General features: G+C 38.9%; 1 protein-coding gene across 9 annotated transcripts in view; it reads left to right on the plus strand.

Annotated features, from left to right (window-relative positions):
* The window catches only part of galk2 (galactokinase 2), a 168,205-nt gene that overhangs the window by 5,954 nt on the left and 144,394 nt on the right, over positions 1-17,857 (plus strand). For 8 of the 9 annotated variants that reach the window (XM_041175299.1, XM_041175293.1, XM_041175295.1 and 5 more), the window contains exons 2-4: positions 721-809; positions 6,102-6,225; positions 9,958-10,048. In XM_041175299.1, the coding sequence (XP_041031233.1) occupies positions 725-809; positions 6,102-6,225; positions 9,958-10,048 (300 nt within the window). In that variant the 5' untranslated portion in view covers positions 721-724. The remainder of the gene's footprint in view (positions 1-720; positions 810-6,101; positions 6,226-9,957; positions 10,049-17,857) is intronic. The other variant, XM_041175303.1, reaches the window with a different exon arrangement.

The raw sequence follows: 17,857 nt of genomic DNA on the forward strand, positions 1-17,857 counted from the left end.
ATGGATTTAGTAGACATCTTACCACTATTCTATTCTCACTATTCGAGTTAGAAATTACCTTTGGCATTTTTCATCTGATTTTCATACCCCTATCACAACATTGTGCAAAAGTTTGCTGTTTCAAGGATTCTCACCACAATTTAGAGCATTCATCCTTCTGGAGAGGTGCAAAATAACTCTCAGCTACCCGATACAGCTGTTTTCGTAAATGCTTCGTAACAGCAGTAGAAACCAAAATAACTAACAACCTTTGCAACAGAAAAACATTGTTAAGTTCTTAGATAAAAGCGAAGTACTGCAGATGCTGGAAATCTGAAATGAAAACAGAAAATGCTGGGAAAACTCAGCAGGCTTGACATCATCTGTGTAGAGAGAAACAGAGTTAACGTTTTGAGCCCATATGAAGCTTGAGTTTTTCCAGCATTTTCTGTTTTTATTGTTGTTTTTGTGAAGTTCTTAATGGGTGTGAGTTTACACATGCTGAATGTTGGGCTAAAGGAGGAGGTGACTAAGTGGAGCATTCCTTTAATTAAAAGCTTTGTGTTCTATGTCACCAGTTTACAGTGATTTTGTTTTTCATTATGTGCTTATCATTTGATATTAATATTTTTTTTAAAAGTTTGAGGGCCTAGAGAATCCTGCTAAAATTCAGGTAGATGATATTCTGTCTCCTGTGTAATGCAGGAATCATTTACACTACATTTAATTTTGTTTCTTCAGGTTTATGAAACTAAAAGAGACATTTATATCTAAATATGGTGCGCCACCTGCATTTTATGCGCGAGCTCCTGGACGAGTCAATTTAATTGGTATGTTAATTAATTTAGAATGTACTGCGGACTATTTTCTGTAAAGGCATTTTTGTAATATCTGGTATTTATTTATCTTTAACCAATTTTGCCATGTGTTTTAAATTAAAACTGTACATTGCAAGTCCTGTATTCTATAATAATACACTTCAGTAACTTCCCTCGGTACAGACTTTTAATGAAATTTAACGGACAATTTTGACATAGCTAAGCTATCGTTAACACCTGTTTATAACGTTGTAAATAACATGGAGATTGTGAGCATTAAAATAAATAGACTACATTGTGACATGCATCTTCTTCACTTGTCTCAGTTATCCCCATGCATTCAACGAGCAGCACGATTAGACATATTTAAGATAGAGGGAGCTACAATCATTCTTTCAAAACACGCCTCCAAGGCTAGCTGCAGATAAGCCTTGGCATTAACCTAGGCAGTGAGTGGGTATTGTACACTGTTTGATCCTAATAACATAATTGACAAGAAACTGAGAGGATAAAAGCAAAGTTCAGAGTACAAAGGGAGACACAAGTCACATAAATGCTCTAGAAGCAGATAAAGTTATAGGAAATACTAAAATCCCTGTTAACACTAACAGCAATGAAAACTCAAGACACTTTAAATTGCTTACAAAGCAATGTACAGAGTGTCAGCAACTAAAAGTGTAATAGGTCAAACCATGAAAAGTACACTTTTAGGGCATATGGACAGAGTGGGGAGTTACTAAAGTATGTTCTGTACATGAATGTATGAAACAAGAAATAAAACAAATGGGTTAGTAGCACAAATTCAGATTAACGTTTATATGGTTACCATTAGAGGGTTATATCTCCTTGAGGAAAGACAGGGACTTTAAGAAAGGAGGAGTACCAATATGATATATGACCTAATTAAATCATTGGAAAGAAAGCACTTGAGCAAGGGTGAACGAGTGGTTGAAACAGTGTGTAAAACTAAAGAGCAGTAAAGGATGCAAGTCTCTGGTGGGAATTTTCTGCAGTCTGCCTGACAATAGTGATGTAGTGGGCTCCGGACCTCATTGCAGCCTTGGCCCAAACATGAACACAAACTGAATTCCAGGTGAGTTGAGAGTGACTGCCCTTGACATCAAGGTGCCATTTGGTTGAGTTTGGCACAAAACAGCCTGACTAAAACTGAAGTCAGTGCAGATCGGGCAGAACATTCTCCAATGGTTGGAGTCATATGTAGGCAAAGAAAGATGGCTGTGGTTATTGGAGGCCAATCATCTCAGCCCCTGGACATCCCCACGGTCATTCCTCAGGGTAGTGAACTTAGCCCAGTTGTCTGGTTGCTTCAATAACCTCTCGTTCATAAGGTCAGAAGTGGGGCTGTTTGGTGATAATTGCACCGTGTTCAGCTCCCTTTTGAATGACTCAATTGAAGCAGCCCATGCCTGTATGCAGCAAGATCTTGATAACATCCAGTTTCTGCTGATAAGTGGCAAGTAATGTTCACGTTACATAAATATCAGGTAGTGACTACAACGAGAGAACCTAGTCACTTCCCTTGACATCCAATTGCATTATCATTGCATAGTCCCCTACCATCAACATCCTGGCAATCACCATTGGCCAGAAACTAAACCAGACAAGATGCATAAATGCTGTGGACATGAGAGCAGGTCAGAGGCTGGGTATTCTGTGGTGAGTGGATCACTTCCTGCACCCTCACAGGCTTCCTACCAGTTACAGGGCACAGATCAGGAGTCTGATGGATATTCTCCTCTTGCTTGGATAGGTGCTCCTGCAACAGTTAGGAAGCTCAACACCACCTCCTCCATTATCAGCATAATTTGGCTGCAGTGTGTACTATTTACAAGATGCGCTGCAGCAACTTGTGTAGGCTTAGTCCTAAACTCACAAACTCCACCAGCTTAGAAGGATGAGGGGGGAAGATGTGTGGGAACAGCATCACCTTCAAGGTCCCTTCCAAGTTACACAGAGTCCTCACTAGTGACATAATCATTCCTCGTGGCCTTGTGCTAGGAAGACGGGAGCAAATCAGCTTGGTCTCCTGCTCCATATCAGCATCGAGAAATGAACATGTGGATGTTGAGTAATGACTTGGCTTGGTTGTATGTTGTTCCCATGACTGAAGACTGATGGCAGCCATTGTTTGGGATCATTTTTGGGGGAGATACTGGAGAGCTTTGGTCGCAGTTGCTGCTTTCTGAGAGGAAGGATAAGGGGAGATTATTAGACAGCAAGAAAAAAATCATGAAGAAACTATACTATGATATTTTTTAACCAAGCAAAAAATATCAGAAACCCATTTTTTTTTAGTTAACATCCTCCACTTTTGGCAAATATTAATTGCCTTTTCTGGTCTTACACAGTGATCCTGTAGACACCATTGGATTACTGGCTTAACAGTTAAGCAGTAACTTAATGATCAGAAGAGATGTAATCATTAATTTGACGTTGCTCAATTTCAAAAACAAAATCTGTGGAGAGAATACACGTTAATATTTTGGTTGTGACCATTGAAATTGAAGGAATAACAGCTTTTAAATAAGAACTCAAAGGGATTGGGGAAGAAAAGATAAAAAAAAACAGATGCTGGAGGGTGTATGGGAAGACTGACCTGTAATGTTTAAAGTAAAAGACTGGAGATGATTAAATGGCTGAGCAGGAGGCAGGAGGACCTTTCTCCCTGGTACTCGAGCTTTAACATTTATTTTCATTTCTTCAGGCCTTAACTATAGTTTGCACTTCTTTTTCTAAGCGATAGGAACAGATGTTCTGGTTTGGGTGTTTTCAGGCAGATGAGTTGGTCCAGGAGGTGAGCATCCTCTGTCTGGACACTGTATTGGTGAAAGAATCTGCATCCATGGTGTTGGCCTGCTTCTCTTCAGAGCACTGGATCCTGTTCTGTTTTCCCTGCTTATCCTGTCTTCAGATCTGACTTATGCCCTCACTGCTTGAGATATCTACATTGTTTCCGGTCTCTCTCTTGCTTTTTCCTATTGCCTCATTTTTAATATTAGCCATTTAATCATCTCTTTACATCACATCACAGGTCATTCGGTCCATGCTACTAATTTCATGTGTGTTTTTGTTTATTTTCTCCCCCTCGCCCATGTTTGGCTACTATTTAGAAGCTGTTAATTTTTTGAGTACCCATGAAGGGTCACATACAAAATACATTAACTGCTGCTCTCTCCACTGAGGCCATTGGGCTCCCTGAGTGTTTACTGCATTTGAATTTTTACTTCGGATTGTGTGACTTAATTTAGTTTCCTTCATCAATGATCTTATGGTGGAGTAACAGCCATCATGCATATGGGATGTCTTTATATGTAGCTGTATGCACAAGGTGTTATTAACCACTATTGGTGATGAGATTTCTACAAATTGAGAAGAGATGACAGGACAGAAGAAAATGCTGCTTGAACCCAGGTGAAAGAGCAGTGTCCAAGTTTTTCATGAAAACAAATTATTTCAAATTTTAACAAGTGCAACAAAAGTAAGGCAACAAACTTGAAATGGGATATGACCTTAGAACCGTAACTATTAGGTGGGATTGCATATAAACAGCTCTAAATATTTCAAAATTTTGCATTTGACATCAGTGCAAAGCTAAATGGCGCAAGACCATTTACTTGCTTACTCTGATATTAGATAGAATTGGCAGGACTTACTGTTCGTGCCAGTGCTGTCAGGCTTAGTAACTCCGCCAAACCAATTCCCAGCACATGCTGTTTAAAAGGAAATATTTTGAAAGATCCAGGGAGCCAAAGTAAACAAAAAAGTTAATGAGAATTGTAAGTGGTTGATGTCAGTAGCTTTCCTGACCAGTGTGTTTTCAGTAAACTTATAACTTGTATATGATATATGCCGTTAAATATAGTAAATACACTAATGAACAGGGATAATGAAATAGCTATAGGTGATAAGGAGGAATCTGCATTTGTACAATTCCTTTCACAATCTCAGGCTGTCCCAAAGCATTTTGCAACCAATTAAATACATTTGAAGTGTGGTCATTGTTGTAATATAGGGGAAACATGACAGTCAGTTTGCATCCAGTACTGTCCTAAAACAGGGCTAAGAAAAATGATAAAATAAATGATTTTAGTGGTGCTCATTGAGAGTTAAGCATTGGTCAGGTTACCAGGATAATTCTCTTGCACATCTTTGAAAAGTGCCATATGATTGTTCATGCCAACCTGAGCAGGTAGATGTGACCTCACTGTAACTTGTCATTGGAATGACAGTACCGCCGCTAGAACAACACTCCCACAGTATTGCTTTGAAGTTCAGTCTGCATTAAGTGACCAGGTCTTGGAATGAGGTTTTAAATCTATGACTATGAGGCAAGAGTGCTATCATTGAAATAACATTGTAAACTGAATTAAACAAAATTGTAAAACACATTTAACATTAAGTAGGTATACTGTTGATTCTTTAGGAGAGAAACTTTGAACTGTTTACGATTGTTATGAAGGCTATAGTACAATACAAATTATAAAGAACAAATAAAATCTGTATTCTATTTATTGGAAAAGATGAGAATCAGCTGGTCACAAACAACATTGAACAGCAGCAGCAATTGAGATGGAATGATTTAAACATCATTATCTCTGGCACGTGGGACTATGTATGCATCAAATATACTTTAAATTAGAAAACTAGTTATTCGAAGTGGAATGCTGTAATTATAATCTGAATGTTGTGGGTGAAAGTTGTTAAAGTAGAATTCCCTTTACTACTCAAACAATGATTTAGTGAGCAAATACAAGCACTGCTGTTCTGTACACAGAGATCACAGATTTGATCCCTTGTTTGATATGTATTGGAGGATCTCAGTCTAAGTGGCATTATGGGTCTGCAGTTGGCTCAGCACTCCCATGCCAGGAAGGTACAAATCAGTATTCAGTGACCACTGCTGAAAACTGTATGTGTGTGTGTGAATGTGAAGACAGAATTAGGCTATGTTTTAATAGCCTAATAACACTTGCTGACTGGAAAGGGTGCCAGAGGATGCTGATACATATATGGAACCTCATACCCCATTATGACTTAGTATTGTCAGGAAATAGAGAAGATTGAGCTGAGAAAATATTCCCTTTCAATATTATTCAGTAACTAATGGAATCTGTTCAACCTAAATGTCATACTTCAAAATTTTTTTGATTATTTGTTTGAAATCATACTTTATATGACCTATTAAGTATTTACTTTAGTAAGTATATAAAATTTGAAATGTACTTATCCACTTAAGAGGCATGCATGGATGAAAATAACTTTAATCATTTATATCTTTTGCAGGTGAACACATTGATTACTGTGGCTATGCTGTGCTTCCAATGGCTTTAGAACAAGATATCTTGGCAGCTGTCACACCAACACAAACAAAACTCATCCAGCTGGCAAACACTGACCCTGTATACCTGTAAGCAATTTAATTTGAATCGGGAATTAAAGAAAACTGTAGCAGCTTACATTCCACTTTCTTAATGGACCATTACGTTTATTGAAAAGTCTTGACGGTGCTAAATTCTAACCTCTGTGAAGTTATGTTTGAAGTTACCTCTTTTAAATTTTTCTTGTTTTTAAGTCTTTTATAGTTGGCCAGTGGGTGCACCACGAGTTGTAGGATCTTGGTTTGAATCTGTATTTTTCTTCACCAAGCCTATTACTGATCAAAGCCATGCTATTGGAAGGAGTGCCAAAAGGAGCCCAGGGATTTACCCATGGAGGGAAAAAGAAAAATTGGATACAGGCTACCTTGGGTTGCTGTTTTGGATTTCCAAGCAGCCAGTTAATAGGGAACCTAGAAATAGGTCACTTGGCACCTTATAACTTGGAAATGGTACATGGTATGGGAAAAACAAAGTAACAAAATGTGATGCTTTCGAAAAGTGGTCTTTGGGCTAGTGTGAAAAGGGTAGTTTACGTTGCTTCTTTTATAAAGAGAAAGCCAGAATAGTATTTTACACGAAATGTTTTGAAAAAATCCTAATGACATTTTAGCTGAGATATCACTAAATACATATTTACTTTCATACTTTCACAACTAGGTGTATAATTATGCATTATTTCTGAATAGTTTTTGAAGTATCAGTTCAAACATCATAATATGAGCTTATAATATTTAAGAGCCAATTTGTTCAAATAGTGTATATTGTTTACAAACAGGTGCCCAAAGCTTCTCTGGTACCTCAAGACCAATTCTGCATGATGAGGTTTTAGATTTTGCAGCAATATAATCTCAATTTCAATCATTTTTTTCATAAATACACAATAGGAAACAGTGCTTAACTAGGCTCTTGTTTTTAGAAGAAATGTGCATTATAAACTGTTTTAAAATTCAGTTTACTGTGCTTAGCCTGAGTTCCCATCTTCGACTGTTGCTATTTCCAGTAATCACTACCACTTAATAAAGCTATCTCATCTGATATAGCATCTGGCCAGGTGCTAAGTGGCATAGGTAAAAAATGATGTATCCTTTCTGAATCAATTAGTGCCCACAAACACCAATTTTCCTATTGATTTGCAGTTTGTTAAATTCCATCTACACCTGTATTTTATGCATGTACCGTTACCTGCTGAACTGGCTTTAAGGTTGCTGCAACACCACTTAATTGAAGAGTTGAGATCAGTGAATTTACCTCACCTTTATCCCCATGTGTTTCAGATTTGGCGCACATGATATGTAGGCTAAGAAGGCAAAGTGTGAAATGCATGGGGATTAATGAGCTTTATATCAATTGAATTTTGGATGGGGATATCATTCTGGATCAGAACACCAGGCGTTGATTGGTACATAAGGCAATAGAGAAAAATAGTGCAAGGAAAGAAAATTGGCAGGTGAGAATCCCACTTTGGGCATTGAATTCGGTGATGATTTCCATGGCTGCAACAAGTGACTAAGTAAGGTGCACAAGTTTGTTGACTTTTAAAGGGAAACATACCATCTATGGGCCTATTTGCATGTGGCATGGCCCAATAACAAAGCTAAATTAGGAACCATTTGAAAACATATTGTGCTGAGTTTGAATGTGTTTGGTACATTCAGGTTAAAAATAGATAAAAATTGGTCCTTCTCAGGTTAAGTATCTAACACTTCGGTCTTTGACTAAAAGGAAGCAGCTTTTCCCTATTGAGGCAGTGAAGTCACTTCTGATGGAAATTTGTGAGATATTGTGTTCAGGAATAAAGAAAAAAGGAAAGACTTGCATTTATTAGTACCTTTCATTACTTCAGGATGTCCTAAAGCATTTTATAGACAATGAAGTACTTTTGAGGTGTGGTCACTGTTGTAATGTAGGAAATCGCAGCCAATCCAATTTTGCACACAACAAGCTTCCACAAACAGCAACATGTTAATGACCAAATAATTTGCTTTTAGTGATGTTGATTGACTGATAAATATTGGCCAGGACTTGGGGGAATAACTCCCCTGCTCTTAATAGTGGTGTGGGGTCTGTTATGTCTACCAGAGAATGCAGGCAGACAGGACCTCAGTTTATGTCTTGCCTGAAAGACCTCTAACAACTAAGCACCACCTCAATGTGTGGATAGTCAGCCTAGGTTTTTGTGTGCAAATCTCTGGAGATGGACCTGAAGCCACAACTTTCTGACTCAAAGGCAAGAGCACTACCAGCTGAGCCACGGGTGACACCAACAGCAGTCAACATGGGGTATTGACAGTGGTGGTGGAGAAGATCTTCTGCGCTTTACGCATATTTTGAAGCTTGGTTTATGCCACTTTCAAAGTGAAGTAAAATTTAAGTGAGTAGGGAGTAAAAGTTGCCTGTTTCTCAGGCTGGCACCATCATGATAGTTTTGCTACCTCTCCGGATCTTATAGGCCACACTCGGGATTTTAAGAAAAGAATTTGCAGATGATAGAATGCCAGCTAATAGTATGCTTAATGCTACCAGTGTGGAAACAGAATGGGCTCCTCAACCTGCCAAATCTCTAACTGGTTAAAAAGAAAAGGTGATTTTAAATTAAGTCTTTCATAGCCATTGGTTTTCCTAGTTGGTGCCTTGTTAATGACAGTGTATTAATAAAACATGATTTCAATTTTTTCTATAATATTACCTGCTCCATTAAAGCCTTGTATAACACTTCTTCTAGCAACATTCTACCAGATTGTTGATTTTTTATTTCCATCCCTCTCCCTGGCAACAATCTGAGTTTAAGCCAGCTTTGACACAACCTCAGTGCCACATTTGATCCTGAGATGAGCTTTTGATCTCATATTTGTGCCAACACTAAGAATATCTATTTCCACCTCTGTAACATTGCTCGACTTTGCCCCATCACAGCTCATCTGCTGCTGAAACTCTCATCCGTGCTTTTATTACCTGTAGCTTGACTATTCCAATGAACTCCTGGCTGGTCTCCCCATTCAACCTTCTAAAGTTAAGGTTATCCAAAGCTCTGTTGCATATGGCCTTATTTTTATTTGTTCATGGGATGTTGGCATCACTGGCTAGGCCAGCATTTATTGCCTATTCCTAATTGTCATTGAAAAGGTGGTGGTGAGCCACCTTCTTGAACTGCTGCAGGTGATCGAGCAATAAGTAGCTTATTGAGTCTTGCATATGCCTCACACAGAGTTCTGATCTTACTCACGCTGTTATTTGAGGTTGTATCTCACTGTGACAATTGGAGGTCTTCTGAATCTAGAGCATAGATATGGATCTTTTACATTATATAGGAGGATTGGCCTGCTTGTGTATCTCCAGCCCACTCTGGTAACTGGGAAGGTTTGTAATGAAGGAGCCTTTGGGCAACAGGGGAGAGAGGGGACATGAAATTGGTGAGATATATAAAATCCTTTGAAAACATAAAATGTAATGTATCCTGTATTTCTGCATTCTTTCAAAATCCAATGGGATATCAAAAGCTAAATATCCAACTGTAAAATGTTTATATCAAGTTAGTCACTTAAGGCCCACACTGCTGCCTGTCACAGCTACCAGGGATTTAGTTTAAAACATGTGATAGCTTTTAAAGTAAGCCTAGATCCCACTAAATACCTTGATGGATTTTCTTTTGGAACTTGTATTAGGGAAAGTTCATTGGCAACCTTTGTTACAAAGCAGTAGGTGGCAGCAGTTAGCTATGCTTTACAACATAGTTACCCTAACACCCGTCTCTTTTTCTATAGGGACTATAATGTTCATATAAGCGAGGTCCACATTGACACAGCTAAACCTCAGTGGCACTACTACTTTCTTTGTGGATTTAAAGGAATTCAGGTAATGTAAAACAATTTATTTTTCTGTATAGTTTAGTGAAAATATGATCGAGTGCTGATGGAGCACTGCACTGGCAGAGGTGCCATATGACGCATGAGATGTTAAAACAGGGCCACATCTGTCCTCTTGGGTGGATGGTAAACAATTCCTTGGCACTATTTTGAATCAAAGCAGGAGAGTTTTCCTTGGTTCCTGGCCAACATTTATTCCTCAAGTAATCTCACTAAAACAGACTATTTGGTCATTATCATAATTTTGAATGAGTTGAAATTTGCAGAGGGTGGAAGATGTGGGGCTGGTAGAAGCATATCAGAATAGTCATGTGTGGAGGTTTCAAAAGGTATGAGGGTTTCAGCTATGGTGGGGTGGCAGAGGTGGTGCAAATGCGTGAGGTATGAATCATTGGGGGAGGGGCAGCTCAGCAAAAAATAATTTGTGTGCCTCTTATATTTTTCCATATGTATGCCCAGCTTTACCTCACTACCACCTTTTTGACCCTTCTACTGTCTCTAAATTGCCAAACTGCTTGTCCGACATCCAGCATTGGATGAACAGAAATTTCTTCTAACAAAGTATCGTCAAGACTGAAGACATTGTCTCCAGTTCTAAACTCAAGCTCTGTTCCCTTGTCACCGACTCCCTTTCTCTTCTCTGGCAACTGTCTGAGGCTGAGCCAGTCTGTTTGCAACCCAGTTGTTATATTTGCACTTCTGATGAGCTTCACACCACATATCTGCACCAGCACAAAGATGACTTGCTTTCATCTTTTTTTAAATTCATTCACGGGATGTGTGCTTCGCTGGCTGGGCCAGCATTTATTGCCCACCCTTAGTTGTCCTTGAGAAGGTGGTGGTGAGCTGCCTTCTTGAACCGCTGCAGTCCATATGGTATAGGTACACTGACAGTGCTGTTAGGATGGGAGTTCCAGGATTTTGACCCAGCGACAGGGAAGGAACGGTGATGTAATTTCCATGTCAGGATGGTAAGTGACTTGGAGGGGAACTTCCAGGTGGTGGCGTTCCCATCTATCTGTTGCCCTTGTCCTTCTAGATGGTAGTGGTTGTGGGTTTGGAAGGTGCTGTTGAAGGAGCCTTGGTGAATTCCTGCAGTGCATCTTGTGATGGTACATGCTGCTGCTACTGTGCATTGGTGGTGAAGGGAGTGAATGTTTGTGGATCTGGTGCCAATCAAGCGGGCTGCTTTGTCCTGGATGGTGTCAAGCTTCTTGAGTGTTGTGGGAGCTGCACTCATCCAGGCAAGTATGGAGTATTCCATCACACTCCTGACTTGTGCCCTGCAGATGGTTGACAGACTTTGGGGAGTTAGGAGGTTAGTTACTCATCACATGACCTGCTCTTGTAGCCATATTATTTATAAGGCTAGTTCAGTTCAGTTTCTGGTCAATGGCCACCCCAGGGATGTTGATAGTGAGGGATTCAGTGATGGTAATGCCATTGAACATCAAGGGGCGATGGTTGGATTCTCTCTTGCTGGAGATGGTCATTGCCTGACACTTCTGTGGTGTGAATGTTACTTGCCACTTGTCAGCCCAAGCCTGGATATTGTCCAGGTCTTGCTGCATTTGGATATGGGCTGCTTCAGTATCTGAGTAGTCGCAAATGGTGCTGAACATTGTGCAATCGTTAGTGAACATCCCTACTTCTGACCTTATGATGGAAGGAAGGTCATTGATGAAGCAGCTGAAGATGGTTGGGCTGAGGACACTCCATAACATCTTCCAGCTCTGCCCTTGCCTTAGCTCTGCTGCTGAAATGCTCAAACATGCCTTTGTATGCTCTAGACTTAACTAATTCAATGCACTCGTCACCAGCCTCCCTAGCTCTACTCTCTGCAAACTTGAGATAATTTAAAACTCATCTTCATGTCCTAGCTTGAACCAATCTCACCCATCTTTCCTATGCTTGCTATCCTACATTGCTCCTTATTAAGCAACACCTTGATTTTAAAATTCTCATCTGTTACGATCTCTGCAGGGACCAACAACTTTGAAAGAGAATCAAACTTCTAGTTATTAGCTGAAAGAATGACACAAGATTTCACATTTTAAAACTTTTTCTTGTAACAAATGACTAAAAAACACAATTGACTAAACACTATTTCCTTTCCTTAGGCACTTTATACTTTAAACTACAGAAAGTGACATGTCCCTTGTACACTCATCACCCATCACATACTCCATGGAATTACAGTCCATTTAGAAAACAGCCCACACTTGCTTCCAGTGGGTTCCCATATCCCCATTCTGTTGGGTAGTAACTTTGAGTGACCGTCTTCAGGCCCTTTCCTCAGTTTTTGGAGAGTTTCTTAAATCCACCACCAACAATTAAACTTGCTTCGATGATTGTTCTCACGTCTGGCCATGCCAGGATGAATGTTCCTGAATCCTTAGATGGCTGCAGGGTGTGTCTCTTTAACTAGAGATCATCTCTCTCCCATATCTGGATATAGTAGCTTGCAAAACCAAGCAGCCTTTTCTCTCAGCTGACCACAAAGAACTTCTCTCTCTGTCTGTGATATTCATTGATTTGTAGGGAAGCCTATGACCTGATCTCAAAAATGGCTCCCTGTCCCCTCTTCCCCATGGCACTGTGAATTAACCTTGCTTTTGGATAGAGATGCTAATTAGTTTACTTTGATCTCAACTCCTGTTCATCCCAGAAGTAAATGGACAGTTTACAGCTGTTACCAACAACGCCATTCTGGGACTTTGGGCAACTCAGAGTCTAATTGTTGTAAAATCAGAGACTATTGCCATTGTCTCCAGCATAAATACCTTGCACCTTCTTCTCAGTAAAACAATCCAAGCCTTCCTTTGATTTCCAACAATCAATCCACCCAGATTTACTGTCAGGCAGACGGCAGAACAGGTCATATGATCCTCTTCATTTACCCTAAATTGAAAGATACAATACCAAAACATCATAATCTTATAAACCTCAAATTGTACCACACCCTTGTTTACAAATCCCCCAATTCCCCATGGCTTTGGCCTATCCTATCTTGCTGATCTCCAGCCTTAGAGCTGTCTGAGATTTCTGTGCTCATGTAATTCTGGCCTCTTGAGTATTCCCAATTTTAACCACTCCACCATTGATTGTTATGTCTTTAACTGCTAAGGCCCTATGATCTGGAATTCCCTTCCTAAATCTCACTGCCTCCCTACTTCTTTTTACTCCTCTAAGACGCACCTTAAAACTCATTTCTTTGACTAGGCCTTTGGTCATCTGGCTTAATATCCCTGTGTGTGTCTTATGTCAAATTTGTTTGATAACTCCATCCACCTTAGAAAATGTTATTAAGTTAAAGTCAAGTTGTTATTGTTAGAAAGCATTTGATAAGCTCCACGCAAGAATTGTTGGCTTATGCCTTGGACTTAGACAGAATGTGACTATATGCTTAGTTAGTGGAAGACAAAGGGTAGCAGCAAAAAGGAAAGATATGATGAATAATATTTTGAAAGGGCCTGTGTTGGGGCTGCTGTTATTTAGCATATGTATATAAATGCGCTGGACTTGGCATTGAGGGGACAATATTGAAACTTGCTAAATGCATCAAATTGGAAGATATGACAAATCATCACATGGACTGTGAAAGGCTGTAGGTAGACATAGAAAGGTCAAGAGAATGGGAAGAAAGGTGGCAGACTAAGGTTAATATAGAGAAAATGTTAAGTAATATATTTTGGAAGTAGAAATAGCAGAAGGAAGTAGTAATATTATAAATGGAGCAGAGTGGCAAAGCAACACACAGATCATTAAAAATGTTAATGTAAGTTGATAAAGTCATAAAAAAGGCAAACTAATTTTTGTTTCTCCAAGTAAGGAAGTAATATTGAGTTTACACACTGTCAGTTAGGCTGCGGTTGGAATATTGTACACAACTTTGGGATTTTTTAAAAAGCAACAGGATAGGTGCAACATAGCCTCATTATAAATGTTTCAATAGGATAAATAGTGAGGGTGGTTCAATTGGTCAGAATGAAAGGGAACCAATTTAAGATAATTAAAAGAAAGGTTAGAAAAATGTATTTTCACAGAGGGTAGTTAGTGTGGAATTCTTTGCTATTATCAATTGTTGAAGCAGAGTATTGGTATTTTGAAAAGGGAATTACATAGTTGCTTGATAGAGTTATGAACAGGAAAGTGGGATTGGACTGGATGGTTTGTGAAGAGAAAATCACCTGATGGGCCAAATGGTCTGTTTCTATTTGCTAAGATTCTGTGGAAATATGCTCATTAGCACATTATGCCTTGAGCCACTCGGTCTGTTTATACTTCATTGTCATATTAAATTCAATAGTTATTTCCACAAACTCATCAGCTCAGAATCCATGACCACTATATGTGATTCATGAATCACCTCATCATGGGGTTTGATGGCAATGTTTTATTTGTTTTAAGACTAAACAAAAACATGTTTCTTGAGGAGGAGCATGGGATAACTTCAAAGTGTAGTGAAATGAGAAATCGTAACAATGAAAAATAAACTTAAGATACTTATGTTGAATGAATACATGACAGTTGTAATTATAACATTTATTAAAGACAACCAAAAATCACAGGATTATGTTTTCCCATGTTTATTTTAAATTAATGTTGTAATGTTTTCGGGTAGTGTTTCACAGAATGGTCAACTATTGGATTCCCTAATTAACTGAGAACTTGAATTTGTTTCACGGGAAAAAAGATTTGCAAAAGAGATCCTCAAGATGGTTTGGCGAACAGGCAATCAAGGGAGTGTACAATCATTTAGAAACATACTGACTTACCATGAACAATGTCTCAAAGCAAAACAATTACCTAGAACATAGATTTTCAAGAGGAATGAAACCTGGGTTCCAGACAAAGCTTACCTTTTTTTGCAGTTTGGCCATATTGTGTTATAAAATCTGTAAGTAATACTGCTGAGTGAAACACAAAATGCGACATTGTGATAAATCCTTGTCTCTGGTGCATTGTTATCTATAGATAGCAAATAAATAGATACAAAGTGGTTCCTGATTTGAATAAAACCAAAATTTCAGGCATAAATACATGGTGGGTGGGAGGACAGCATGTGGGGACATGGCCTGAGAGTTGGGAAATTGTGGGAGGTATGGAATGGGATGGCATAGCATAGGAGGATTGAAATGGGGGATGGGAAAGGCATAGGAAGAAGGGATGGGTTGTGGGATAGGATGATGATATGAGAGAGATGAAAGGAATGGGATGTATATTGAATGAGAGTAATGGCATGGGAAGAATAGACGATCATGAGATGGGGATTTAAAGAAGTACTATTGCAATAAAGATACTAATTTCACAGCAAATATCTGCTAGTATAAGAATGTTTCTATCCATTTAAAGATGTACAAGACAATAAAAAATTGTCTTTTTAGTAGAAACACATTTGTATGTAGCATCTTGTGCGTTTTTAGAACAAACCTCTGGATAGAAATGTTAATCTCAAGAGAGTACATTGTAAATTTGTTCAAGTCTTTATTTAATTTCTAATTATAATTGCTTCCAACTTTCATTTATTTAAAGAATTATGTGTTGCTAAAAATAAGGGGTTTAAAATGCTGTATATTTAAAATTTGTTAAAGAAAATGTAACAATTACAAGAATCCAATGAAATTCAAAGAAAAAATGCAGCCTCAAGCATTTAACAGTCAATTCTGCACAATGATGACTTAATTCTACAGCATAGTTGCAAGGATAGGCAATTAGATTGCATTCTACAGACAAACTACATCAAGTTCTTTCCATCCTTTTTTCATTTAGGAGTTGACTTTTCTGGTACTTGTGGTAAGCCCTACCCATGTAGCACAATTGGAAGCATAAGCTAAATTGTGCCTACACACAAGATGTTTAAATCTACCTTCCTAGATCAACGGGTTATCAGTTAAGGACATGGGGGAAAGGGGTGCTGGTGAGCAGAATGGGTCCACTGGCATCATTCCCTGAGAAAGGTGAAGTCTTATAAACCTAAATTTGACATCAAACCTGGTGCTGCCAGCTGAATGCAAAACAAACATACTCTAGTTACTGTGGTGGCATTTGCAAAATTGATTTGTGAATCACCTTGTGCTATTAGGCCAATTAAGTGACTCATTCTTAGATCAAGTGGTAGTTTAGCAGACAATGGAGAGACTCTAACATGACCACAATTCTGTAATAGATTTCCATGGGCATTTCCACTAAGTATAGAAACTATTCAATCCTCTGTAGTTTTTTTCCAACAGCAGTTTGGAATTAAGCTGTTCCATTTGAAAATTAAGCTTTTTAAAATACTTGTTTTTGGAACATGGGCAACAAATTGTTCTGTCCTGGATATTATTAAGCTTCATGAGTGTTGAGTGGCCGCACCCATCCAGGCTAATGCTGATTATTCCATAACATTCCTGACTCAAACTTTGTAGATGGGGGAAAGGGTCAAGATGTACACTGAACTAGAACCAGCCACAACCTCGATGTGGCTGGTCCAATTAAGTTTCTGATTAGTGATGTTGATAGTGCACTTTTTGACAATGGTGGTGTTGAAGAAGTTTAAGGGGAGATAACCAAGCTTTTTCTTGTTGGAGGTGATCATTACTTTGACGTAAATAAGCGCTGCAACTAGTCAGCTTAAGCTTGAATGTTATCCAGAGCCTTGAGTAGGTTGGCATCAGTCGCTTTATTCATGTTGTTGTGAATGGAGTTAAACACGGAGGATTCATCAGCAAATAGCCCCACATGGGAAGGTCACTGAACAAGCAGCTGGAGTTGGTTAATCAAAAGCTGCTTCCCCAGTGAGCACCTACAATGATGCCTAGCTTGGCCTAAATGGCCAAGTGGTTATGGTACTGGGCTTGTAACCCTAAGATCAAAAGTTCAAATCTCACAATGGCAAACTATGAAACAATGTAACTTCATCTGAAACAGATGGAAATGGGCTTATACTCGAAAGAGTTACATTAGAAATTATGGCTTGGCCTAAATAGCCAAGTGGTTATGGTACTGGGTTTGTAACCCCAAGATCAAGAGTTCAAATCTCACAATGGCAAACTATGAAACAATGTAACTTCACCTGAATAGGAACAGATGGAAACGTGTTTGTACTCGAAAGAGTTACATGGACCTTGATCTCCTTTAGGCTTGGCCTAAATGGCCAAGTGGTTATGGTACTGGGCTTGTAACCCTAAGATCAAGAGTTCAAATTTCACAATGGCAAACTATGAAACAGTATAACTTCATCTGAAAACAGATGGAAATGTGTTTGTACTCAAAAGAGTTACAATGATGCCTAGCTTGGCCTAAATGGCCAAGTGGTTATGGTACTGGGCTTGTAACCCTAAGATCAAAAGTTCAAATCTCACAATGGCAAACTATGAAACAATGTAACTTCATCTGAAACAGATGGAAATGGGCTTATACTCGAAAGAGTTACATTAGAAATTATGGCTTGGCCTAAATAGCCAAGTGGTTATGGTACTGGGTTTGTAACCCCAAGATCAAGATTCAAATCTTGCAATGGGAAACAATGTAACTTCATCTGAAACAGATGGAAACGGGTTTGTACTCGAAAGAGTTACAATGATGCCTAGCTTGGCCTAAATGGCCAAGTGGTTATGGTACTGGGCTTGTAACCCTAAGATCAAAAGTTCAAATCTCACAATGGCAAACTATGAAACAATGTGACTTCATCTGAATAGGAACAGTTGGAAACATGTTTGCTTGGCCTAAATAGCCAAGTGGTTATGGGACTGGGCTTGTAACCTCAAGATCAAGTGTTCAAATCTCACAATGGCAAAACTATGTTTTATGCTTG

The sequence above is a fragment of the Carcharodon carcharias genome, chromosome 26 (assembly GCF_017639515.1).
Source record: "Carcharodon carcharias isolate sCarCar2 chromosome 26, sCarCar2.pri, whole genome shotgun sequence".
NCBI classification, from domain to species: domain Eukaryota; kingdom Metazoa; phylum Chordata; class Chondrichthyes; order Lamniformes; family Lamnidae; genus Carcharodon; species Carcharodon carcharias.